Here is a 25,214-nt window from a genome sequence, read left to right on the forward strand (position 1 = left end):
TCCAAAGAGGAATCTAATGTATAAAAGATGGGTCAGAAAATCACAATAAGCTAAATGTTACGAAAAGAAAAACTTCACAGATGCAGAGAAATGGTTTCATACAAATATGAACCCAATTATTAGTGTACATATATATATATATATCAGTGACTTTCATAGAGGAGGGGGGCCAGAAGGGTGTTCACACCCCAACATGGAGATGATGGCTGTACACAACACACAGGCACCTTCCCTCCCACCCCCGATCCATTTTCTATCAAGATTCTGAGGTGCATCTATACCCATGTAGGCATGATTGAGAATCATGGAATTTACATCCTTTGATGAATAGAATAAAATTCTCCCAGGCTTTTCACTCAATTCATTCCAGGGCCATCTGATGTTTTAAGTTATTCAATGAGCATTCACTTGCTTGCTTTCATGCTAAATACCAGAGCCTAAGGATTTCATTGATTACAGTTGATGTTTGATCACTACTGGCGGTTCATTACTCTGGAAGTGAATACTTCAGGGACACTTGAGGGGGTGTTTTATATAGGCTGCTCTGTGTAAAATTTCCACAGTCAATGATGCCAGCTGTTGCATTAGAAAATTCATGCTATGCAAGACTTGCGTTTCTATTAAAGTTCTCGCCACGAAAGAACAGTTTTCAACTTGTTTTCCAGGGTCTGGCTCATTGCAGACATAATATTAACTACCCTAGTCAGTACCATAAAGTGAAAATACTAGTCCACAGGGGACACTAAAATATTCACACAAAGGCCTTTGTGGAGGCAAAGAGCCGGCATGTTATATTCCCATAATCTTCGGAATATGATTGTGAGACACCAATTTGGATATTAAAAGGTGAATTTTACAGGGACAAAAGGTACCATCATGAAAAAAAAATCATTTCTGACCATAGAGATTATGCTAATGAAATAGTCAAGATTTTCTCAGGTCTTTAGAACCTTCATTCTGCACACATCTGGGGGGATGTGCAAATCTATTTGCTATTTCTTTATCATCAAATATAAAGTGATGTGCGCTGTCTGCTCCCATTGAATACAATAGTTCACCCTCTCCGTTTGGTGTCTTGGGACAGGTGGTTGAATATCATTTGAACAATGATGACAGGCTCTAAATGGCTGTTTATCAGAATGACCTCCATTAGTTCTCCTTGTTCAAAGGCAGCTGGGGTTTGAGTTTACAGAGTACCCTGCTTAGGCATGTCCTCAGGTCTGCAGATTTAACAAGACACTTTGCCTTTTAAGCTCAGGTTGGACTTTTAAATAAAAGACAATTGAGAATACTGGCAGTATTAAAAACAAAAAGTCAGGTGCACGGTCAACACACTTAATTGAGGAATCTGCAAAAAGAACAAAGTTAGGTCATTTGAAAGTAGCTCTCCCCCATCCTTCCCCATTGCCCACCTCCCCCGTTCTATTTAATAGAGGGGTTTCCAAGTATTCTTTTAGTAGGTGAGTTAAGGACACATGACCCAAAATTTACAAATGAAAGTAGAAAATACTGATACAGTATGGATGGGGGAAAGGGATTTTAAAGAATTACAAAAAAGTATGTATTGGTCAGAGAAGCAGAGCTGACTGTGGACAATGTATGGATATTGAAAGAATTTGCTTTTCCAGCTTACTCAGCAATAATTACATTGACCCACATGAAGTTGCCATCTTTGTAAGTAAAAAAAAAAGGTTGATTATGGGCAATTTCATATGGTTCAAAATAACACAGAGAAAATTCTGTGTCACAGAGCTCTAGGTCTTGGCATGTTATTGCCCCTCAGCTCGTCCTCTATAATTCTTACATGGCTTCTTTTTGCATCTCAGGAGACTTAACCTGATTTATAGGGTAAAGGTTTAATTCACTGTTCACCATTTATGTTGGGAATTAATACCATCACTTTAGAGAATGCTCAGAGCTCACCACCAAAGAGAGAGGGCCCCGTTTCTCCACGATACTCATTTGGCAAAGGGTAGGGTCCTTTCAGGACCCCGGGAAGGTGCCCACCAATGGCCACCACTATAACTTTTGAGATTCTGCCCACCATACTCTTCTTAATCAGCTGTAACTCTGGTGGCCTGAACTGAGCAGGGAAATTCCAATACTGAGTCTACTATCCATATATTTCAAATATGTGGTGCCCATATTTATCTGTGTCTGTGTGTGTGTGTGTGTGTGTGTGTGTGTATGTAGGTTTTCAGACTACACTGACCTTTGTGCAGAAAGATATTATATATGAAAAATAAAGGATACATTTTTGTAATTCAGATAAATGGAATAAACACAATTTAGTCCCAGAAATGCAGGATGACTCCAAAATGAATGGAAACAGGATTATCTCACCTATCTCAAATGTTCATTTGCACAAAAAAGTTAAGGTTCAGTAAAATCATAGGGAGGGAAGTGTAAGGCTTATTAGAGCATGCAAGTGGAGAGAGAGAACTTACCACAGCCTGGAACAATCAAGACCAAAAGAAGAAAAGAGTAAACATCTGCATTAAAATCTCATTGGAAAGGAGCATGATCTTTTCGTTTCCACCTGTTTAGTAACCAGTATCTTAGATGCTGGTTGGAGAAACCATCAGGTAGGCAATCTGCTTTTCATGACCAGACTATTAATGGCAATTCATCACTTTTTCATTAGAAAGATCGTCTGAAGCTTTGTAAACTCAAATCTAGGTTTGCTGAACGTACGTCCTGTGAGCTACATCCATGCTGCTCAGTTAGCCTGTGGCCATTCCCAGGAAACCCTTGCCTTTCCCTTACAATCCCTCAGCTCCCACATTCCCTTCCTGACGAGGTGTTCTGCCATTTTTCTTGCTAATGTTTCACTGAGGTCAAGAGTTATTTATTTTCTGTTTATCGCTGACTTGTAAGATACCATTTCCTTTTCTCTCTCCTCCTCTCCTGCAGATTCTCACATTTCTTACTCCCCAATATACACTATCACTTCAGACAGCTCAGATTCTTTTCCAGGGAACCCCCAAATGTGTAAATTTAGCTTCTTTTTGTAGACTGTCTCCACAGTCCTAATGCTCCTGTGCAGTGGGGGAAATCTGGGTTGGATTAATTCGTTTATGGCTGCCCAGTGACATTTTCCTTTCCAGGGAGACAGCAGCTGTCTTTATTAATTCAGACATTAGTTTTTAAGCTGCCTTTGGTGATTAGAGGACAATATATATTTTCCAAAAGACTTCAATATATATTTTCCAAAAGACGTCAGCGGGAAGTGATCTAGAATGACCATGCTGGATTTGACACCTTTGTTTGCAGCCTTAAAAGATTCTGAGGAGAAGAAGCCATGTGAAACTGTGCCTTACATGAGGGGAGAAAAAAAAGGAAATGAGAGGGCTGAGAGTCATTACCACTGTGAAAATAAAAGAATGGAATGATTCTCCATGAAAGTAATAGTCTGAAATATGGCTGCTGAAATATACTAGTGTTATAAGCCTGCCTGGATTATGATTGGGTTTATCCCACTTAAAGCAATACTCAGAGGCATTCCTAATTAATATATAAGTTCGCTTTGCTTTTAAGACAATGCTATGGCTCGCTAATATTTTCAGTCTTGTTCATTGTTTATGTAGTAAGCTGAGAAAGATCACTTTGAAATTATATTGACCTGCAATATAAGAAACAAAGCAACCAGATTATGCTCTGCTTAGAAGCAGTGATGGTTTGAAAGTAGGAGAAAAGAAAATGCATGATTTTAAAATCAAAAGTTCATGGCTTTGATATGGTAGAGCCCCTAGGAATTCTTTATTTCCTGGAATGTTATGGATTTCATTGCCAAAAATATATTCATTTAAATTTCATTTTCAAATATGATGCAAACCTATAATTAGACATTTTGTGGGGAACTGGAGGAGGAGGGTGTTGAAGAAGAAGTGCCCTCTTTCTCCAAGAAGTTCGAAATCACTGTTTTACCTCAATCTGTATTAAGACCTATGGAGGTCTCCGCTCATTTTTTTCTTAATTTAGTGTGTTCCTTTGGCCAAAAATATAGACCCTCACACTCAGAGAAACACTCAAATATACCTAGACACATCCCCACCTCCACCTCCACCCCCTCAATCCTTTGGCACATGTAGTTAGATGTCTTGTAAAGAATGAAGAACAGCAATCAACCACTTAACAGAACTTAGAGGCCATGCTGCTTGTAGGAAACTTACCTGCCCATAAAATGCCACACGATAGTAGCGACCGAAGAGCCGCTTCTCTGAATTCACCACCTCTGCAACTTTCAGATACGACCGATGAATGTCGTAGTAGAGATCTGATAATTTCTGAAACCAGAAGTGAAGGGTTTCGTGAAGATGATGCTGACATCAAAAATAGGGAGTTTCTACTTTTGGAAATTGTAAGGAATTCTCCAATGTAATGAAGGATATTTGAACTAACTCCTGGGTTTAGAACACCTACTTTGAAGTCTCTCTGCTTCTCAAAGACCGCAATGATGGGTTTGTTGACATCAGCAATGAGCTCATATCTCTCAGACTTCCACAGGAACTCCACACACAGGTACAGCTGCTCCACCAGGATATTCTGCAATTCCGCAAATGGAAATGAGATTTTACACAGTGAAGATTGTGACTCATCCCTGAAACTTGCTTTCAAAACTGTTGAACCGTCAATTTTTTTCATAGTGGGATTTCTGCATTCCCTATCTTTGCAATTGGCAGTTATATCCATCCTGGGAGGGATGGTGGTGTCTTCTTGCAGTCTTCTCTTTCCTTATTAGTGCCTCAAACTTGCTAATTTAAATCTATAACAAGTATTCAGATCTGTCTGGTTTTTTTTTCCATTCCTACAGTCACTGGCTTAGATCAAACCCCCGTTTCTTCATTCCCAGATCCCTGGAGTAGTCTTCAAGCTAATGTTTTCCCTCGCCAATGGGTCCTATTGGTCCTATGTGTTACTCCCAAGTAATCTTTGTTTCTAAAACATAAACCTGACCATGAGCTTGCCACTGCCCTAAACCTTTGGAGGCACTCCAGTGGCTATGAACTGCTGCCCAAACTCTCTAGCATGACACTGAAGGAGCTCCAGGATCAGGCACCAACCTCTTTTTCAGTGCCACTCTCATTCACACCTTGGCATTGACTTTACACTTTGGCTATACCACACCATTCTTAGAATACTTTACAATTTCCACACTTTTGCCTGTGAAGTTGCTGCTGCTCCCATGAGAACCTTATTTTCTCATCTGACACCTTCAAGTCCTATCAAATGTCAAGACAGTGCAAAAGTCTGCAGAGTTTTTATTTATGCCCCATTCATCTGCATTCCAATCACTTTCATGTAAAAAATTATTCCCCTTTTAATTGCAGCTATATATGATGCCTAGATTTATAGTTACTGGGTCTTAGACTGGTTACTCCCCACCCTGAAGGAAGTTTGTCTTTCACAAGATTCTAAACTCTTTAAGAGCTGGGATTATGCCTTATTATCTTTGTCTTCCCAAATACATTTGCTTTACTTATCTTTGTCTCAATGCCTCCCATATACTAGTAGTTTAATAAATATTCAACTGAATCAAATTATATACTCTCTAAAGCAAGTGGATAATATTGCTGGAATGTTTTCAGTGTCTTTTAAGAAAATATTTTAAACATTATTTGAAATAGTTCATATAAATACATAATTGCATTTACTATTTATTTTCAATGTACATTAAATTAATGTACAGCCGTATGTAAAATTTCATTAAAATCTACCCCAGATTTTTTCTGTATCCTTTTTTAAGTCTATGTAATATTATGAATAAAAAATTAGCTTATGAAATATTTTATTTACTTGAGGAGGGGAGCTCTATTTTCTTCATCTAAATTATTGCTAAGTAATTCCAGGTAGAGAGCTTCTTTTGAAAAATAACTGTGGTCTGCATACCAGAAGGTTTTCTGCAGAAACTAGTGCGATTTTCTGTTCAAGTCTATTTGTTAATAAATCTTCTAATGCATTAAATAAAGTTGTGACCAGCTCAACAAATTTTCAGCATCCCTTACCACATTTACCAACAGACTACAGATATTATATTTTGTAGAAAAGCTGATCGTATATATTTGGCTCCATCTTAGAGAAATAAAATTTAGTTTAAATTTTGATTGAAAATTATGCTTTATCAATGGAATCTGATATCTATTAATCTTAGTTTAATTTTAGCCTGCATTTTATTTTGCCTAAGTCATGTTATAGAATAACTTTATTTGATTTCTGAATAAGATTTTCTCTTTAGCTTAATGTTACAATTCAATGCATCTTTTTACTCAATTACTGTACACTCAATCATTTTGGTCTAACCTCATTGTATGGTGTGTCTTGCATTCCTGAATCTTCTTTCATTGCCCCTTCTTCTTTAATATTTGGTGTAATGCTCAGAAAAGCTGGCCAGCCCATAGAGAACATGCCTTGAGAGGACAAAGCAAAATGTATCATTATTTGAGACAAATCCTGCTTGGATTAGACAGTGCCTTTCTTCATGATGTGACATGTGGTGGTTAGAAAGCTCACACACTCAATGAGATGGTTAGATTATGACTGTTGATAAATACTCTCTTCTAGGCAACCAATCTTCCCCTTTTTATAATTTTTTTTTTTTTTTATCATTTTCAGGTGACCTGTTTTCTACAACGAGCTGGTATGGGATTATGGACAGAGCACAGGCTTGCAGATTGATGTAGCTCCAATGTTCTGGTTTAATTAATCTCTTGGAGTCTGTATCCCTCATTTGTTAAACCAGATACATTAATATCTATCTCAAAGGATGTTGAAAGGATTCAAAGTATTAGTATTAGAGAAAACACCTGGTATCATCAGTGCACTGTAAAGACAATATCAATACTTACTAACTTTCACTCTTCTGCATTATCTAGAAAACGTCTCAAATTTTCTTAGCCTCTTGGCCACCAAGCTTAAAAAAGATCTGGCTCTGAGGATGCATATGAAAACAGTTGATAATGGGTAATGTGCTACACAAGGGATCAGATCAGAACGTCAGGGAGTATCAGAGGTTAACAGCACAGTCTGGAGTGATAGACCAGCCCTTGAACTTCAGCCCCATCACAAGCTAACAAGGGAGTCTGCGGCAGGTTGCTTAACTTCTTTAGGTTTTCTCACCTGTAAACATGAGGTGATAACAGCACCTAACTCAGACTCCTTATTGGCAACTAATGGAGATATTGCCAGTACAGAGCTTAGTGCAGTGGCTGCCCTGGAGCAAGTGCTTTTTAAGTTATAGTTAATACTTTTGTAGATATTTCCATTTTTAATAATCAGATCATTGGCTATGTAACTAACCTATCACCCCCAAACATGCTAGAAATGACGATAATAATGATTGCAATTGAATCCTTGCATTAAAAGCTCTCCTTTCCTACTTTTTATTAATATTTTTCTTTGGAAATTAAACACATTAAATATATGAGCATTGATTGGAGCAGGAAAAGTCACTTCTTGTGGGATAATGATGATTGTTAGTACAACTGAGGAAGCCATGTTTTCTGGAGTCACCTCAATTCACCTATACAGTCATCCCTCAGTATCCGCAGGGGATTGATTCCAGGACCTCCACAGATATCAGATATCAAATTCCACAAATGCTCAAGTTCTTTATATAAAATGGCATAGGACAATTGGTCCTCCATATCCATGGGTTCTCACTGATGGAGCGGCTGGTTGAATCTGCAGATCTGGAACCCCCGGATACGGAGGTTCGACTGCATTCTTATCACATGTGCATTGTAGTGAAGGGACAGTTTACTTCTTTGACTTAGAAACATCATAACATACAAGTACATTGAGGACTTCAAATATACGCCAATGAGCTTCAGATATATGCCAATGAATACAAGTATCTGCTAATGCATCATAAATAATCACCTTCCTTAATTCAAAGTTTACAAAACAAATACAGTTGACCCTTAAACAACATGGTTTGAACTACATGAGTCTACTCACATGCAGATTTTTTTCAATAAGTACGCATGCAGCACTGCACAGTCTGTAGTTGGTCGAATCCGTGGATGTGGATATGGAGGGCCGACTGTAAAGTTACATGTGGGTTTTTCGACTGGCAGGGTCACCGCCCCTAACCCCCTCGTTGTCCAAGGGTCAACTGTATATGTGTTTCTCAATGGGTATGTTATTCTAATATCACCACTGGTCTAAAAGTATTTAGATTTTTTTGAATATTAAAGATTCACACAACATTTTGGGCTATAAGTTTCCACAACTTCTCACACTGACACCTAGCTTTATCTGGTTTCTCCAATTTTGTTTCAGTCAGAATATAAAATAGTTTTTATAAAACTGTATGGTATCTGACTATGAAAAATAATTAGATGGGGAGGAAAGGCATGTTAAATACAACAATGATGGTTTTGATGACTTGTCTATAAAAATAAGGCTAAGTAGGAGGTATGAAACTGAGCAAGAAGATCCCTGACTTTTATTGTGGACATGAGTCATAAAGCCAGGTCTAGTCCCTTCTCCAAGGCCCTCAAACAAGTGAGCTCACTGTCTCAGAATTCAGTCTGGTCATTTGGTTCCAATATCTTATTTGCAAAATCCACTGAAACTCTTTAGGAAATAAATACATATTTAAAAGAATAAGGGACCAATTATGTTTCCAAAATATTGTAACCAAAGTCCTTTTCCCTTTTGTTTAGGTATTTTAATCTTAACATCTAAAGATCTGTTTCTGTTGTTCATACAGTGAGCTTTCCACTGCATTTTGAAAGTTAAGATAGTGATGTGAAATAGACCACGGTTCATAAACTCTGGGTTTGAACAAACTTTTGCAAGGTTATATTGACAAATTTTTTTAAACAAAGAGTAATTCTTTAGTTATTGTTAGAAAATCTCTATCAGATGTTAAAGATGGAATCATTTTAATTGAAGGAAAACCATACTGTAAATTATTATATGTTATAAATTGTGAGAATCAGTGTATGCTTTACAAAAAGAAAATGGAGCCTGTTGATTATAAGTGTAGTCTTGTATATACACTATATTTATATGTCTCTCTTTCTGCAGCCCTTATTTTGAATAAACAGTTGTATTACATTTCAACAGTTGAATGGATGTCTCTTGCAATTTTAAACAATTCATCCATTTCAGAATAAAATCCCGAAGACAGACTACCATGCAAATTGGTAGTAAAACATGGCCATAATATTGGATAAGATGCAGTTCTGTTTGCTGAGAACTCTTTAGGTCTCTAAACTTCATAAAAGTTTGGATGGATGGAATTTCTGAATGGTAGAAACTTTGGGATTTTACGGAGTAAGTTATGTAGGTCTGAGATAGTTTTTGCTTCTAGGAATACATTTAAGAGTTTCACTGGAACAAAATTGAAGCAGCGACTTGGTTTTCTCGGCACCATTCCCTGGGGATAAAGGAGCCCAGGTAGATCACTCACTTCCTCCACTGGGAGTTGTTAGTAATAGGTTGCTATCACAGGGGTGGATATCCTCCGGGAGCAAGGATGGTGTGCAAATCTTTTCCATTTTCCAGTAACCTATGGTAGTGCAAGATGAGGTTAGGACATTGTCACATGTTTATGTTAATTCAAGCTTATGTTAACCAATGAAGCCGTCTCATTTGGAACTAAGAAGCGGACCAGTTAGCCTGGTTGGACGTAAAATAAGCATGATAATGGCATGGAAGAGAGAGTTAAAACTTAAAAGTACAGCATAATTAGAAATATCTGTGAAAATTAACATTGCTTAATAAAACATCGAGATTAATAAAACTTAAAATTAATAAATAAATTTTAAGTTAGGTTTCAACATGTTGATTTCTGGACTTCCTCCCCTCACAAGGTTGTCTTACCCCTTCTTTTTAGGTATTCTGCGATGAGGGCAGCTATATGAATGTAACACATAGCAGCCTGTAAGAAAAAAGAAAACGGTTTGAGAGGAAGATTTTACCATTTATTTAATACTGTAGATTTTACTATCTATCTTATTAGGATTAATCCTCCAAGGTCAGTCAGTATTCCAAGTCAGAATATGTAGAGAAACCCTTTCCATGGTAGAACCAGAAATGAGAATCAATTAGATTTCCAAAAAGTTCACCATCAAGAATAAAATGCCTATTTGGGAATTTTTTTGGTTTGTTTTTCTTGATGTAGTTTTCAGGTGGGTGAATGAGCTGGCCTGAAGAATTTTCCTATAGAATTATCTTCTTTCCTTAATATCTATGTCTCTCCTCTCTCTCTAAATAGCACCTGGATATAAACTGGAAGTAAAAATAAGCCATCTTCTTACTTTTTTCTACTTCCAGTAATGCCCCCCTTAGAATTTGTATTGTCTTTAAAATGGTAGCCGCACAAGGCAGCACTTGATAAAATAGTGTGACCTAATATATCACGTGTGCTTTCATCAACCAGATTATTTGAGCTAAGTTTTTTTGTTCTGTAAAATCTCCTGCAAAGCCCTCGAACACTGCTGAACACAGAGTAGACCCTGACCTGCTGAAGAGTCCAAATGACTTCAACTTTGCCTTTTGAAGTTTTATGGAGAAACTCCTCCATTTTCAGGGCGGTCCAAGGGAACTGGGGCTGCTCATTTTTGTCCTCACCAAACTGCTACCAAGTGAGGTCTCTGGTCAGATCTACTTCCATCCCAGAGTCCTTCACATGTATTTAGGACTTCAGTTTTCCTACACAAATTCATCTCTTCCCAAAGAGGGCACAATCCTGGGAATACAGTAAAGCAGAACTTCCCCACTTGGTGCCCAGAAGCCACTTGGGTACTGTGAATTGCTGCACATAAATCCTCCCAGTGGTTAAACAGACATTAAAAAGTTACCTATTGTGATACACCATATTAACAAGTTGAAGGAGAAAAACCATATGATCATCTCAATAGATGCAGAGAAAGCTTTCGACAAAATTCAACACCCACTTATGATAAAAACCCTCCAGAAAGTAGGCATAGAGAAAAGTTACCTCAACATAATAAAGGCCATATATGACAAACCCACAGCCAACATCGTTCTCAATGGTGAAAAACTGAAACCATTTCCACTAAGATCAGAAACAAGACAAGGTTGCCCACTCTTACCACTATTATTCAACATAGTTTTGGAAGTTTTAGCTACAGCAATCAGAGAAGAAAAAGAAATAAAAGGAATCCAAATCAGAAAAGAAGAAGTAAAGCTGTCACTGTTTGCAGATGACATGATACGATACACAGAGAATCCTAAAGATGCTACCAGAAAACTACTAGAGCTAATCAATGAATTTGGTAAAGTAGCAGGATACAAAATTAATGCACAGAAATCTCTTGCATTTCTATACACTAATGACGAAAAATCTGAAAGTGAAATTAAGAAAACACTCCCTTTTACCATTGCAACAAAAAGAATAAAATACCTAGGAATAAACCTACCTAAGGAGACAAAAGACCTGTACTCAGAAAACTTTAAGACACTGATGAAAGAAATTAAAGATGATACAAATAGATGGAGAGATATACCATGTTCTTGGATTGGAAGAATCAACATTGTAAAAATGACTCTACTACCCAAAGCAATCTACAGATTCAATGCAATCCCTATCAAACTACCACTGGCATTTTTCACAGAACTAGAACAAAAAGTTTCACAATTTGTATGGACACACAAAAGACCCGAATAGCCAAAGCAATCTTGAGAAAGAAAAACGGAGCTGGAGGAATCAGGCTTCTGGCCTTCAGACTATACTACAAAGCTACAGTCATCAAGACAGTATGGTACTGGCACAAAAACAGAAATATAGATCAATGGAACAGGATAGAAAGCCCAGAGATAAACCCACACACATATGGTCACCTTATCTTTGATAAAGGAGGCAAGCATATACAGTGGAGAAAAGACAGCCTTTTCAATAAGTGGTACTGGGAAAACTGGACAGCTACATGTAAAAGAATGAAATTAGAACACTCCCTAGCACCATACACAAAAATAAACTCAAAATGGATTAAAGACCTAAATATAAGGCCAGACACTATCAAACTCTTAGAGGAAAACATAGGCAGAACACTCTATGACATAAATCACAGCAAGATCCTTTTTGACCCACCTCCTAGAGAAATGGAAATAAAAACAAAAATAAACAAATGGGACCTAATGAAACTTAAAAGCTTCTGCACAGCAAAGGAAACCATAAACAAGATGAAAAGACAACCCTCAGGATGGGAGAAAATATTTGCAAATGAAGCAACTGACAAAGGATTAATCTCCAAAATTTACAAGCAGCTCATGCAGCTCAATATCAAAAAAACAAACAACCCAATCCAAAATGGACAGAAGACCTAAATAGACATTTCTCCAAAGAAGATATACAGATTGTCAACAAACACATGAAAGAATGCTCAAGATCATTAATCATTAGAGAAATGCAAATCAAAACTACAATGAGATATCATCTCATACCGGTCAGAATGGCCATCATCAAAAAATCTACAAACCATAAATGTTGGAGAGGGTGTGGAGAAAAGGGAACCCTCTTGCACTGTTGGTGGGAATGTAAATTAATACAGCCACTATGGAGAACAGTATGGAGGTTCCTTAAAAAACTAAAAATAGAACTATCATATGACCCAGCAATCCCACTATTGGGCATATACCCTGAGAAAACCATAATTCAAAAAGAGTCATGTACCACAATGTTCATTGCAGCTCTATTTACAATAGCCAGGACATGGAAGCAACCTATGTGTCCATCAACAGATGAATGGATAAAGAAGATGTGGCACATATATACAATGGAATATTACTCAGCCATAAAAAGAAACGAAATTGAGTTATTTGTAGTGAGGTGGATGGACCTAGAGTCTGTCATACAGAGTAAAATAAGTCAGAAAGAGAAAAACAAATACCGTATGCTAACACATATATATGGAATCTAAAAAACAAACAAAAAAATGGTCATGAAGAACCTAGGGGCAAGATGGGAATACAGACTCAGACCTACTAGAGAATGGACTTGAGGATATGGGGAGGGGGAAGGGTAAGCTGGGACAAAGTGAGAGAGTGGCATGGACAGATATACACTACCAAATGTAAAATAGATAGTGGGTAGCGGCCGCATAGCACAGGGAGATCAGCTCGGTGCTTTGTGACCACCTAGAGGGGTGGGATAGGGAGGGTGGGAGGGAGGGAGACGCAAGAGGGAAGAGATATGGGGATATATGTATATGTATAACTAATTCACTTTGTTATAAAGCAGAAACTAACACACCTTTGTAAAGCAGTTATACTCCCATAAAGATGTTAAAAAAGAAAAAAGTTACCTATTGATTTATAACCATCACACAGTGGCCTCTTCTCATGTGGCTCTTAGGAGTGTTAACCTTTCCAACGCTAGTTCAGACTAGCTGCACATGAGGACAGATTATCCCAACCTGAGTTGACTCACCTCGATGGTGAGTTTTCCCATTCAACTCCAATTCCAGGGAAGAAATTTTAACACACAGAACACCAACTTATATAATTCAATTTCCAGACACCCTTACAACCATCCTCCTTAGCCTCAGGCTTTTAGCATTTGGTCTCCATTACACATCCTACAACTGCAGCTGGCCCCCAAGACACTGGCTTTTATTTGATATTATTTACATGGAGTTAGGCATCCTTGAATCCTACATGCAAATGTAATGCACATAACATATAATTAGGTCATATCGACATTAGTGGGGAAATATGATAACTTTTTATATTCCTGCTGTAAATGATAATCCAATCATCCTGATCAAGAGGACAACTAATGAAGAATGACTGAGTCTTTGCTAATCACCTCGGATAAGTCTCCGTTTCTCGCATGAATTTTGGCCATGCTTTCCAGCCAGGTCCTCCGTAGCTCGGGGGTGCTTGCGTAGGAGTTTGCCAGGCTGTACTGGAGATCCACCAGCATCTCGGGATCCTTCTCATGCTCCTTCATCTGAGCCGTGGCCATTAAAACAGTCCTTATACGTTTAGTCAGATCTTTCACCTCTGCTGGGAAATTGCTGTTCTTTGGAAAACAGAGAGCCTGGGTCATTATCTGTTTAGAACTCACAAATTAACTCACTTCAAGTTACGTTTTTAGCTATGGCTTGGCATCACAGTCTGGTGCATTCTAAATATTGTTCACAGATATGTATATTCTTTATGGACAAATTCTGTGTATTGTGATTGCAGTTGTACACATTTGAAGATGAACTGTAGTAGATTCCATTTTGTCTCCTAGCCTACCTTCTAGTGATAGCATCCCGACATCCTCTAGCATCCTCTCTGGCTCTAGTTCACATGATTTGAATGGGTCGACTCCATTCCCAGGCACCAGGGGTGACACATGATATGGGCCTGGCCAATCAATCATATTCTTTTATATTCCAGGTCACAGTGATTGGCTTAGGGTTGGGCATATGAAACAAGGTTGGATCAAAGAGACTCAGTCCTGGGACTTTAATTGGCACTACAGAACAAGATGCTTTTCCCACCCATAGAATACTACTATTGTCCTCAGAATTTCTGAGAGAGTAAGCTCATGGGGAGAGCCTACCTGTAAATGAAGTAAAGGAAGAAGAAAACTGAACTGAGAGACAAGGAGAAAGGCAAAAATAGAGGCGGTAGGGGAAGGGGATCTGAAAACATTATTTTAATCCCTGGGTTCAGCCATGCCTGACACCAGGCTCTATCCCTGAACTTTTCAGTATTATAACTGAAGGACAAGTCTCCAGAAAGTTTTTTGTTTTTTTTCAAAATTTATTTATTTTTGGCTGTGTTGGGTCTTCGTTGCTGCACACGGGCTTTCTCTGGTTGCAGTGAGCAGGGGCTACTCTTCGTTGCGGTGCACTCGCTTCTCATTGCAGTGGCTTCTCTTGTTGCGGAGCACGGGCTCTAGGTGCATGGGCTTTAGTAGTTGTGGTTCATGGTCTCTAGAGTGAAGGCTCAGTAGTTGTGGTACATGGGCTTAGCTGCTCCGCGGCATGTGGGATCTTCCCGGACCAGGGCTTGAACCCGTGTCCCCTGCATTGGCAGGCGGATTCCCAACCACTGTGCCACCAGGGAAGCCGCTCCAGAAAGTTTTAAAAGAGATAAAATGAATTTGACCAAGAATGGGATTATGAGAGAAACACTGTATTTCTTGGTATCTGATATCTGTGGTTAGTTTTCTTTTTAAGCATCATTCAACCCCATATCTTGGAAATTCCACTTAACTGAGTATATGCTGAAAGTGTAAGAGCTGATTATCCATTCAAGCAAGTGGACTCAATATAAGTACTCAAAGGGTCAATAAACAAAATACAGAATTTGTATTTTTTATGATTTTGGTATCTCGCGAAAAGAATCCAGTTTAGTTTATTCCCAATTCTTTAAAAAAGTCTGCAAAGCATTTCTTACTTTCATTTGCTTGTCTCCATTAGCAAAATTATTGGTAATTGCAAGGGAATGTTGAAATCGAGAGCCTCCAATCCCAGCATCAGCTATTAACTGGCTTACGGCCTTGATAAGCTGAAAGAGAAAAGGAAAACGAAACCTCAAAAGCAAGTAACTCCGAAATACTAGTTGTACAGAAATCCACTGAGTTGGATGAATGTATCATTAATTTCTCCCTGTAGGCCCAATGAATGTGCTCAGAATCTGGTGGGATTTGGCATCCTAGAAACAATCATGGTCCCTGAGTTGTGTATTCTATGATTCTATTCCCTGGCAGAAGAAAGGAAAAGTACAGGTGGAGTTATGGGCTTTGCTGATTTCTGCCCAGCTGCACTCTTTCTATGAATCGGAACTGAGCATCTTTAAGGAGGAATCTGATGGAAGAGTTGGGAACTGGTTGCCCTGGAAACAGTAGGCTTTTATCAATGCTGAAACAGATGAATGGTTTTAACAACAACATTAATGGAAATTGGCAGCACTTACTTGTAAGTGGGACCGGACAATTGACTTTTGCTTGTTAAATTCAAAATTCTTCCTCATAAAAAAGTATAGAAGTGCTGACGCTTCCGTCTGAGTTGACCGTGACCTGTGGTTGCAGCATTTTAGGACTTCATAGCAGAATGATCCACACAAGTCGGCAGGCCCTTGGAAGAACGCTGAAGGAAACTACGGAAACAGAAGTGCTGGTGAAGTGAGCAAATTCCTTCATTTTGCTCTGTTCATTCTCAAATTTTAAAATCCCTTCGAATAAAATCTTTCTTTCTTTTTTTCTTAACCTAGACTTTTTCTCCCATTTGCAGGTGGAAGAGGATATAATCTTATTTACTGAAGTCTATGTTAGTATTTCTTTTTTTTTTTCCTAGAAATAATCATTCTCTACGTTGTCAGTACCCCTTGCATCAGTAACGGATGACTACCCAAAGCAATGGAATGAGAGATCTGAAATAGTTTCTATTCACCCAACACTGTAAAACCACCAGAGTCCTCAAAGGTGGACTCTCCTGTTTCTAATGCAGAACCTTTGACTTGGCAGGAACGGACATCACGGTTGATGGTGTATATTTTACCTAACTCTCTGCCACAAACACTGAGAACCCAAAGAATTGATGGCCAGGTGCTAATTTTATTCCCTTTTGATATCCAGCAGATAGGCTGCCAAGGCTCTGAACTTATTTTGAGACCATGAATCAAATAGTTTAATAAAACCAAATAAATCGTCTAATAAAACCAAATAAATCAAATAGAAGAAAACAAACCTTCTTCCCTCGATACTGAGAGATGTAAGGATTAATATGTGTTTATTGTCAGCAATAAACACTTCACTGAGCTTTTCTTGAAACCTGGAGGACCCTTACCTTGCATACAAATAGCCTCAAAGAGGCAAATACGTGCTTCAGTGCTGTGGCTGATTGGTTGACTTGAAAAAAGAGCATGTAGGTATCAAAGACCCTTTTCATCATTGAATTTTGACATTCAGATTGTTGGAGTTGTCTCTGGAAATTTAACACAGCAGTTATTTAGGATGAGTGAAAGGACACCTCTATTCTTTCAAAAAATATTTACTCTGGTCCTACTATGTGATAGGCACAATTCTGGGTGTGGAAATAAAGTGTTGAATAAGGTCTATGTTCCCAATGAAACTTACATAGAGCAGTGACTGAAAAAAGTTACTAAATAAGAAAATAGAGTAGAATGATATATGATGGAAAGTAATTGCTTTGGGGGATAAGATTACTTTATATAGGGTGGTTAAGATCTCTCTAATGGATGAATTGACATGTGAACTGAAAAAGTCAGCCATGGGCAGATCTGGGAGGATTGTCCAAGGAAAGAAAAACAGTTGGTACCAGGGACTTGAGATGGATCGGAGCTTATGAGTTCAAGCAGAGAAAAAAGAGAAAAAAGAAAAAAAGAGAAAAAAGAGCAGAGTAGCCTAAGCATGGTGAGTGGGGCAGGGTCGGGAGAGAGGTAGCAGATGTGGTCACAGACAGGCAGGTCCTCAAAGGCACTGATAGAGCCTGTAAGATGTATGAGATTTGATTGACATTTCCATCGAGCAATAAAGAATTAAAATATGGATTTTGGTTTTTCGACCGCCATGCTAACATTTTACTTGAAAATAAGACTTTCTTGCTATAATCATTCTGTTTGGTGCAGACTATTCAACCGACCCAACTTTTTCTAATTTAACCCTTAACGTTTGAAAGCTCATTAGGTTGAGCTAATGTTTTTAATAACTTCATTGGGGTGTAATTGACATAATTTCTATAGTTCATAATTTATAAAATTTTATATTGTATATTCTATTGTATGGATATGTTTCAATACCACTATTTTAAAAAATCCATTCACCTGTTGATGTACTTTTGGGTTGTTTCCAGTGTTTAATTATTAAAAAACAAAGCTTCTATGAATATTGATGTACAAAGCTTTGTGTGAACAAATGCTTTTATTTTTCCTGGGTAAATTATTAGTATTGGAATGGCTGGTCACATGATAGATTATGTTGAACCTTCATTCCAGCATACTTTTTTTCAAGGTGTTTGTATCATTTTGTATTCCCACCATCAGTGAATGAGAGTTCCAGTTTCTCCATATCCTTGAGAAAACTTGGTATGGTCAGTCTTTTTAACTGCAACCATTCTAATGGTAGGTAGTGGTATCACTTCACCAAAGATATAGAGATGGTAAGTAAGCACACAAAGATATAGAGATGGTAAGTAAGTAAAAAGATGCTCAACATTATCACTCTGTTTTCTCTAGCTGTTGTATCTGTTTATCTGTTGTATCTAGCTGTCATTTGTCTCTCCCTTTGATACTGAAAAAGTAGAGTCACATTCTCGCTCAGCCCAACTTGCCTGACAGTAAAGCAAGAGAAACAAGGAAGAAAGATTGTTTATTATTGGACAATAAGGAAATATGTCTGTGTGTATATCAATTGAGCATTCGCCAACTTCTGATAAATTCTGAATCTCTTCTTTAACATGTTTTCCACTCACACTTAGGTTGATTTATGTAAGGTTAATACATTTCATTAAATGTCATAAAAACCTTAAAAACATATTCTTGACTTCACATGACTTTTCCACCTTTCATTTTATCATATTACAGAAGAAGTTACAGTCACACTCACCTGGTGGACCTGAGTGAAGAGGGCTAGCAGGTCTAGAATAGTCAGGCAAACCTCTGTAGCAATATTGGCCTCTGTGTCCACGTGGTGCACGATGTCTATTTCATTGGAGTTGCCTACAAAATAAAGTAGAAAATGCATAAATGTCTGAGACAAATCTTTGTACCCTAAAAAGAACTTTTTTCTATTACAACATAGTCAATGTTTACTGGTGTTTTGACGAGTAATTTTATTAAATCAAGGTGCTTTCATTTGTTCAATTTCTTTATTGGCTGAAGCAAAAACAGAGACAGAGTTTTTAGTGGGTGCTATAGACTGAAAGTTTGTGTCCCTGCAAATTCATATGTCAAAGCCCTAATCCACAATATGACGGTATTTGGAGGCAGAGTCTTTGAGAGGTAATTAGGTTATGAGAATGGAACCCTCATGAATGGGATTAGTGCCCTTATAAAAAGAGACACCAGAGAGATCATCTCGCTCTCTCTGTCATGTGAGGACACAGCAAGAAGTTGGCCATCTTCAAACGTGGTTCTTACCAGACATCAAATCTGCTGGCGCCTTGATCTTGGATCTCTCATCCTCTAAAACTATGAGAAATAAATGTTTGTTGTTTAAGCTACATAGTCTGTGGTATTGTGTTGTAGCAGCTCAAACTGATTAAGACAGTGTGTGTGCCCTTTTCATTTGTCAGCTATAGAGTTTCCAAAGGACCAGAGTAGTCTGTTGTCCATTATTTCTCACTACTTTTCCATTGATTCAGCCATTGGTAGAGTCACATTTCCTCCATAATCAGTCTGGGTCAAGTTTTATGTTCCTAGATTAATAGACCAAATGTAGAGTCTCAGTGGATGATCTGCATTAATGGCCTCATCAGAAAGGGATTAAATGTATTTAGAGGTTAAGGCAAATACCTTCAAACAGCTAACTGTGGTCACGTGTCCACAATCAAGAACACTTACATGATACAAAAACACTGGATCCCATTTTCTCCTCATTCACACCTGGAATGTGTGCAACACTGGATTCAAGACGGCACACTTGCTGCTTCTAGGACATGGACAACTTTCTCCTCTTCCCAAAGAGTGGACAGTAATCCGGTTGAGAGAGGCCACCCTAACCCCTCACAATGCCAAGTCACTTGGTTCCAGAGGAGCTACAGTGAGCATACTATATTGAGAGTTTTACTTTTCCCCTTTCTCCTCATAAGGACACTACTTTATTTTAGATGCTTCCTGCTGATTCTCTCCTCCCAGAAATGTTCCTCAGGCTACAGCAAGCCTGAATCCCAGTGGTCTCAGGGGCACAGCAACATTCTTTACATTTCTGAAACAATGCATTTTATGTCCTGCACACATCTAGAGAAAAATGATAACCATCTTGTTTCTATTATTTCTGCTATACTTACTGGTCATGGTATTGTCTAACATCTGTAGGAGTTTAGGATTAGAAAGTGCATTTTTGCCTCGAATTATTGGTAAAGTTTGTGATCTGTGCTGCTTCTGTCCTTCATGACTGGAAGTGGTGTGCATCCTGAAAATGAAATGACAAAAATGCTTAAAGTCATAGGGATATGATAACCAAATTTGCATTCAAATTCTCTTGATTGAGTCAAATGTTAAAAAATTTTTGAATAGAGACTTTTTATTAAAAATATGAATTATAGGTGACATGATGAGAGGAACTTTTAAAAGTACTTTTGGAGAAATTTTATTTAAGCCAAAAAAGGGTTCAGAATGATAATAGATACTAAAGGATAACAGACAAATAATAGATACTGAATTAAATTCTGCACAAACATATTCATTATTATTTAATGAAATCATGGGATTCCATGCATGTTAAGTTGGTTATTGGTTGATCAGAAAGGCATAGTCGTAGACATTAAGAAAGTACAATATTATATAGCTCAATTGTACCAATTATTTTTAGGAGGTAAAATGCAGAAAAGTAAAATCCAGTCTAAAACAACCCTTTGTCTCCTACTTCTTTGCATTTGGAAATTCTTACAGGATTTGTCTTTGCATTTGTGTCATGCCCACAGCAGGGCTGACATATGATCCTTGTTGGGGAAAGAGCTGAGGGGGCTTCTGAGCTGCTGCTTTCCCAGAGCAGGGATAATGGCCAGGGCTCTTATTCAACGCCCCTTGGCACTTCTAACTGGGGGAATGAGGAAGTAGGAATATTTCCTGTTCCCAACTTTCATTTAAGCTATCATTTCATTTAAGCTTTCATTTAAGCTATCTTATGGCCAAGGTCATAGAAAATTTCTTTGAGGAAAGCAGGCAATAGGAGATACTGAAGAGTCAAGCCTAAAAAAGAAGCAACTTTTTCTCTTTGTCTTACTTCTCAAGGCTTATTGGATTCTGGCTAAATCAAATGCTCTGGATGGATTGGGACCCTAGAGATCTAACTTTGGCTTTCAGTAGCCAGGAGAGTCTGGGTCATTTCTGTAGCTACAAGGAATAATGGGTTTGGGGCTGTATGGTTTGGGGCTGTATGGCTTGGACCTTTGGGATTGGATTATTTCCAGGTTTTGCGTCTCCTTCAGTCTGTAACTCCTGGAGGAAAAGCCATGGCTTCTGGGAGGGGAGTCGTGAAAATGACCAGGACCTGTCCAGATGGTTTAGGGAGAAGCCTAAAATCTAACCCACCAGACATCTCCAAAACTGCAGTGACCTCAGGTGGGTTACGACTGTCATTAAAGTAATTGTTTATAGTCCTCTACTCAACTGCCATTTATTTTCTCAAAAGGGGACCATTTCAAGGGGTCCCCATGGATAAACAGGCAAAATTTATTTTATGGTTTATTAGCTATATACTACATTCATATTTCTTTCTAAAGCTCTTTCCAAAATATAGCCATTTTCATATTATACATTATTATGATACTCCTGGGGAGAATAAATCAAACTGGAGAAAATTTTAGCAAAGAATTCTGATTTACTAGACCCAGAGGAGCTTTAAGGTAGGATTTTAGGGCAAATGTTTCCTGTAGGGTAGGTTAATGAAGGGTGACCCTAGGCTTTATATACTATCCTAATGACTAAAAAAATCTAAAATGAGCTTACAGGGCCAGCTATGCTTCCTATTGCCTTTGACCCTTTAAAAAACACATTAAGCTCTAAGAATACTGATAAATTATTACAATTACTAAGAGGAAAGGGGAGATATGACCTCACATTTTACTTTGTCACTAGATTAGCAAAGATTACAATAGGCATTTATTGGAATTATGTCTTTTCAGGTTCAATTAAATTAAGATACTCATTGACCCTATAAAAGGCATTGTACACTAGGTGCACATAAATAAGGCATAATCTTTGCTTCTTAGGTTTTCACAAGCTACTGGGGCAGAGAGGGACGTACCGACAAAGTTTCTTCAGAGAAACATACAGAGTTACTTTAGATCTGTTTTTGGTTTGAGATACATATATACACAGACACACACACACACACACATGCACGTGTGTGTGCATATGTGTGTATTCACAGCCTATATATATATATATATATATGTATACACACACACGCACACACATCCATGTACACTCACAATATAATTTTAAATATCAAGCAAATGTGACAGTACCATTGCGGCAAGAGGCCAGAAGTCTGGCAGGATGGATTAGATCCTTTGAGAGTTCCATTGTTTTGGGTGGACTGCACGAATTTAAACGCAGCAGCAATTTTTCTGCAAGGAAAACTGAAGTTTTAATCCTAGCTCAGTGTTTGTAATTGATATATGAATTAAAAAAACGGCAACTGACAAAGCGATTACTGAACAATGAAATATTCCACATGCTATGAAAAATAAAATCACATTTTCTTCTGGAAATGGGAAATTGTGGGTTTAGGGAAGATGCCAGGGGTACTGCTGTCTCTCATGAGAAAAGGATGACAGCACAGTTTTCCAGATTGTTTTTTTTTAGTTTATTGGAAGTATTTTCTTAAATAGGTATCTTTCAAGTTATATTCATATAAAGATGGATAAATTAGTTGAGAAGGTACATGAAATGTGGTTTCCTTTCGGAAATGTGTTTTGTGCTTTTTCCCTGGACAGCTTTAACTGTTCCTAGATCTACTACGGCTATAGGGTAACCATCAAACTTCTATGTCTCATGTGAGGTCAGCCTTAAAATCCTTATTTGCATTTTAAGATTTCTAACATATATCTCTAAGTCTAACCTGATCCATTAATAATATGTCATAATTTTTTTCAGAATATCAGACTAACCTTTTGGAATTTAAAATTATTACCTTATTATGTTACGTTTTCCTAGATATCTGAAATTTTGAAGACAAACACTAGAAAGGAAAAAAAAGTCACATTCTAATTATTCATGCCTTTTTATTTATACAAAGTGTTCATCCAAGTATATTAAAAGAAAAATATTAAGTTTTCTTTAAATAGTTTATGCATTATTACTGATAGATCATTCACCATATGGTACCTAGAATGAAAAATGGTATACTAAAGTATTTTGAAGATTCTAGAAAAAAGCGTTATGTAATCAACTCTAAAACTTACTCCAAGATGCTGAAGAAGTCGGAGACCTCTGGACTGGGTGCTCTTTGCCAGTAGGCAATCAGAGTCTCTGAAAGGAAACACCGAGTAGCATGAGACTCTTTGAAATTCAAATTTTTTTTTTCTTAAAAATTTAAATTTAAAGAACTCTCTTTACCCTCTGAAATTGTTTTCATAATGTGAAGAAAGCACATAAGAAGACTCCTGGTTTCTGCTTGATCTAACTTGTCAAATCGAAGAGTTGAGCCTATCAAAGACAAGGGTCTTGGGATCTAGGAATGAAGAACCAATTAGGATTGAGTAAGAATAGGAGATTGCTGACTGGTAATATGCTTGGTAAGTTTGGGAGAGAAGCCGTACCTTTTCACAGTTGTCGGTCTTCTCACTGCTCTTCTCATTGGTACTTGGGTTGGAGTCAAGACTTGCTAACGAAGCTCTGGAATCAGCATGGTTTACTGTAGAAATAGCTATTGATGAAAATGCTGTAAACACAAGCCACAGCACACAGACGGTAATGAGATGTACGGGCACACAACACAAAAAGCTAAAATGATGAACCAAAAAGATGTTGATCACTCAGGTGGCAGCAGTATTGTGAAAAGTTGACATAATAGAGTCTGGAATTGGCATGAAAGATATGCAACTTTTAAAATATTATTATAACAGCCATGCCAGCATTAAAGATTTAGGAAAATTTAGACCATTTTAACTGGAAATAAAGCTTTTTCCTTTGATTTCTTAAAAAGCTTTTTAAAGAACGTTTCTGTTTAAAATGCTTAATAAAAGTTCCTAATGATGCTTTTGGGGAAGAAGCTTTCAATTTTTGACAGTTTATAAGAAATTAAGATGACATTTCCAAAATAGTTCTTAAAAATAATCTTTGAAGTTGAAGGGCTATTATATTTTAAAAGGCCATATGCAATGAAAACTTCAAGATTGTCTCCAGAATGAAACAATTTGATAACAGCGGAGAAGACTGCTCCTTGATCAAGTAAAAATGAACACTAAATAGAAGAGGAAGTTGCTGGACGGCATGCAAAGAAATATGTAACAAGACTCTTCAGCTATATAAATGCAGTATACTTTGTCACATAGATTATGTGTAATGAATTATGGAGTGGGTAAAACGCACAGTGATATACAATGTAAACACGGATGAGAGTTAAACACAACTGTCTGGAAGGTTTGAAGTACCTGCTATGGAATTTAAAACATCTTTAGAAAATGATGTGTCCACAGAGTTTGCATGTTTCATAGCTGACTGGGTGAGGAATCCTCCATTGGTGCTGAGGTCATCTCTAGACCCCTGTATTCAAAGCACAGAAGAAATTAGTGGGAATCATCATATTTCAGCATTGTAAACCCACATATGCCTTCTTCGTTACACTTTCAATTAGATGATACGTGATTTGATCTTTTATATTTTCGCAAAATCTTCTGCCAAACTAGTCAATGAAAATTAATATAGTTAAACCGTACTCTTAGTCACAGTTTAATTTCTTACGTGATTTAAAAAATTTTTAACAATGTAGTAGAAACTATCTTTTAGATATAGACTAAATGGCTGGAATGGTTATTGATAAATTCACTGATTTAAAAAAAATTTTAATTGAGGTATAGTTGATGTACAATATTATATAAGTTACAGGTGTACAATACAGGGATTCACAATTTGTAAAGGTTATACTCTATTTACAGTTATTATAAAATATTGGCTATATTCCCCATGTTGTATAATATATTCTTATAGCTTATTTTATACATAATAGTTTGTACCTCTTAATGCCCTACCCCTATTGCCCCTCACCCCCCTTCCCTGTCCCCACTGGAAATCACTAGTTTGTTCTATATATCTGTGAGTCTGCTTCTTTTTTTGTCATATTCACTAGTTTGTTGTATTTTTTAGATTCTACCTATAAGCGATATCATAAATTCATTGATTATATTATAGATTATATACCATTATTATCATGGATTATCTTATGTATATTACTATTATTAAAAACTAGATTTTAGGTACTTATTATAGGCTAGTATCTATGATGAATGTTCTCTATTCCACAATTTAATCCTCCTAAGAACCTTGTGATACAGGTATTCTCTTCCATTTTATAAATGAGGAAATAGAGGCTTAAAGAAGTTGGATAACTTATC

At 37.4% G+C, this 25,214-nt stretch overlaps 1 protein-coding gene across 10 annotated transcripts in view; it reads right to left on the reverse strand.

Moving 5' to 3' along the window:
- DOCK10 (dedicator of cytokinesis 10) overlaps positions 1 to 25,214 on the reverse strand; it is a 289,663-nt gene that overhangs the window by 20,723 nt on the left and 243,726 nt on the right. For 6 of the 10 annotated variants that reach the window (XM_057551337.1, XM_057551336.1, XM_007166734.2 and 3 more), the window contains exons 34-50: positions 24,255 to 24,366; positions 23,421 to 23,542; positions 23,218 to 23,332; positions 23,064 to 23,130; positions 22,793 to 22,840; positions 22,125 to 22,226; positions 19,941 to 20,065; positions 18,539 to 18,651; positions 16,761 to 16,898; positions 15,889 to 16,071; positions 15,370 to 15,480; positions 13,781 to 13,996; positions 9,832 to 9,889; positions 9,419 to 9,517; positions 6,301 to 6,407; positions 4,423 to 4,545; positions 4,173 to 4,286 (exon numbers count right to left, since the gene is read on the reverse strand). In XM_057551337.1, coding sequence (XP_057407320.1) covers positions 4,173 to 4,286; positions 4,423 to 4,545; positions 6,301 to 6,407; positions 9,419 to 9,517; positions 9,832 to 9,889; positions 13,781 to 13,996; positions 15,370 to 15,480; positions 15,889 to 16,071; positions 16,761 to 16,898; positions 18,539 to 18,651; positions 19,941 to 20,065; positions 22,125 to 22,226; positions 22,793 to 22,840; positions 23,064 to 23,130; positions 23,218 to 23,332; positions 23,421 to 23,542; positions 24,255 to 24,366 — 1,953 coding nt within the window. The remainder of the gene's footprint in view (positions 1 to 4,172; positions 4,287 to 4,422; positions 4,546 to 6,300; positions 6,408 to 9,418; positions 9,518 to 9,831; positions 9,890 to 13,780; positions 13,997 to 15,369; positions 15,481 to 15,888; positions 16,072 to 16,760; positions 16,899 to 18,538; positions 18,652 to 19,940; positions 20,066 to 22,124; positions 22,227 to 22,792; positions 22,841 to 23,063; positions 23,131 to 23,217; positions 23,333 to 23,420; positions 23,543 to 24,254; positions 24,367 to 25,214) is intronic. The other 4 variants (XM_057551335.1, XM_057551334.1, XM_057551339.1 and 1 more) reach the window with 4 other exon arrangements.

This window comes from Balaenoptera acutorostrata, chromosome 8 (assembly GCF_949987535.1).
Source record: "Balaenoptera acutorostrata chromosome 8, mBalAcu1.1, whole genome shotgun sequence".
Classification (NCBI taxonomy): Eukaryota; Metazoa; Chordata; class Mammalia; order Artiodactyla; family Balaenopteridae; genus Balaenoptera; species Balaenoptera acutorostrata.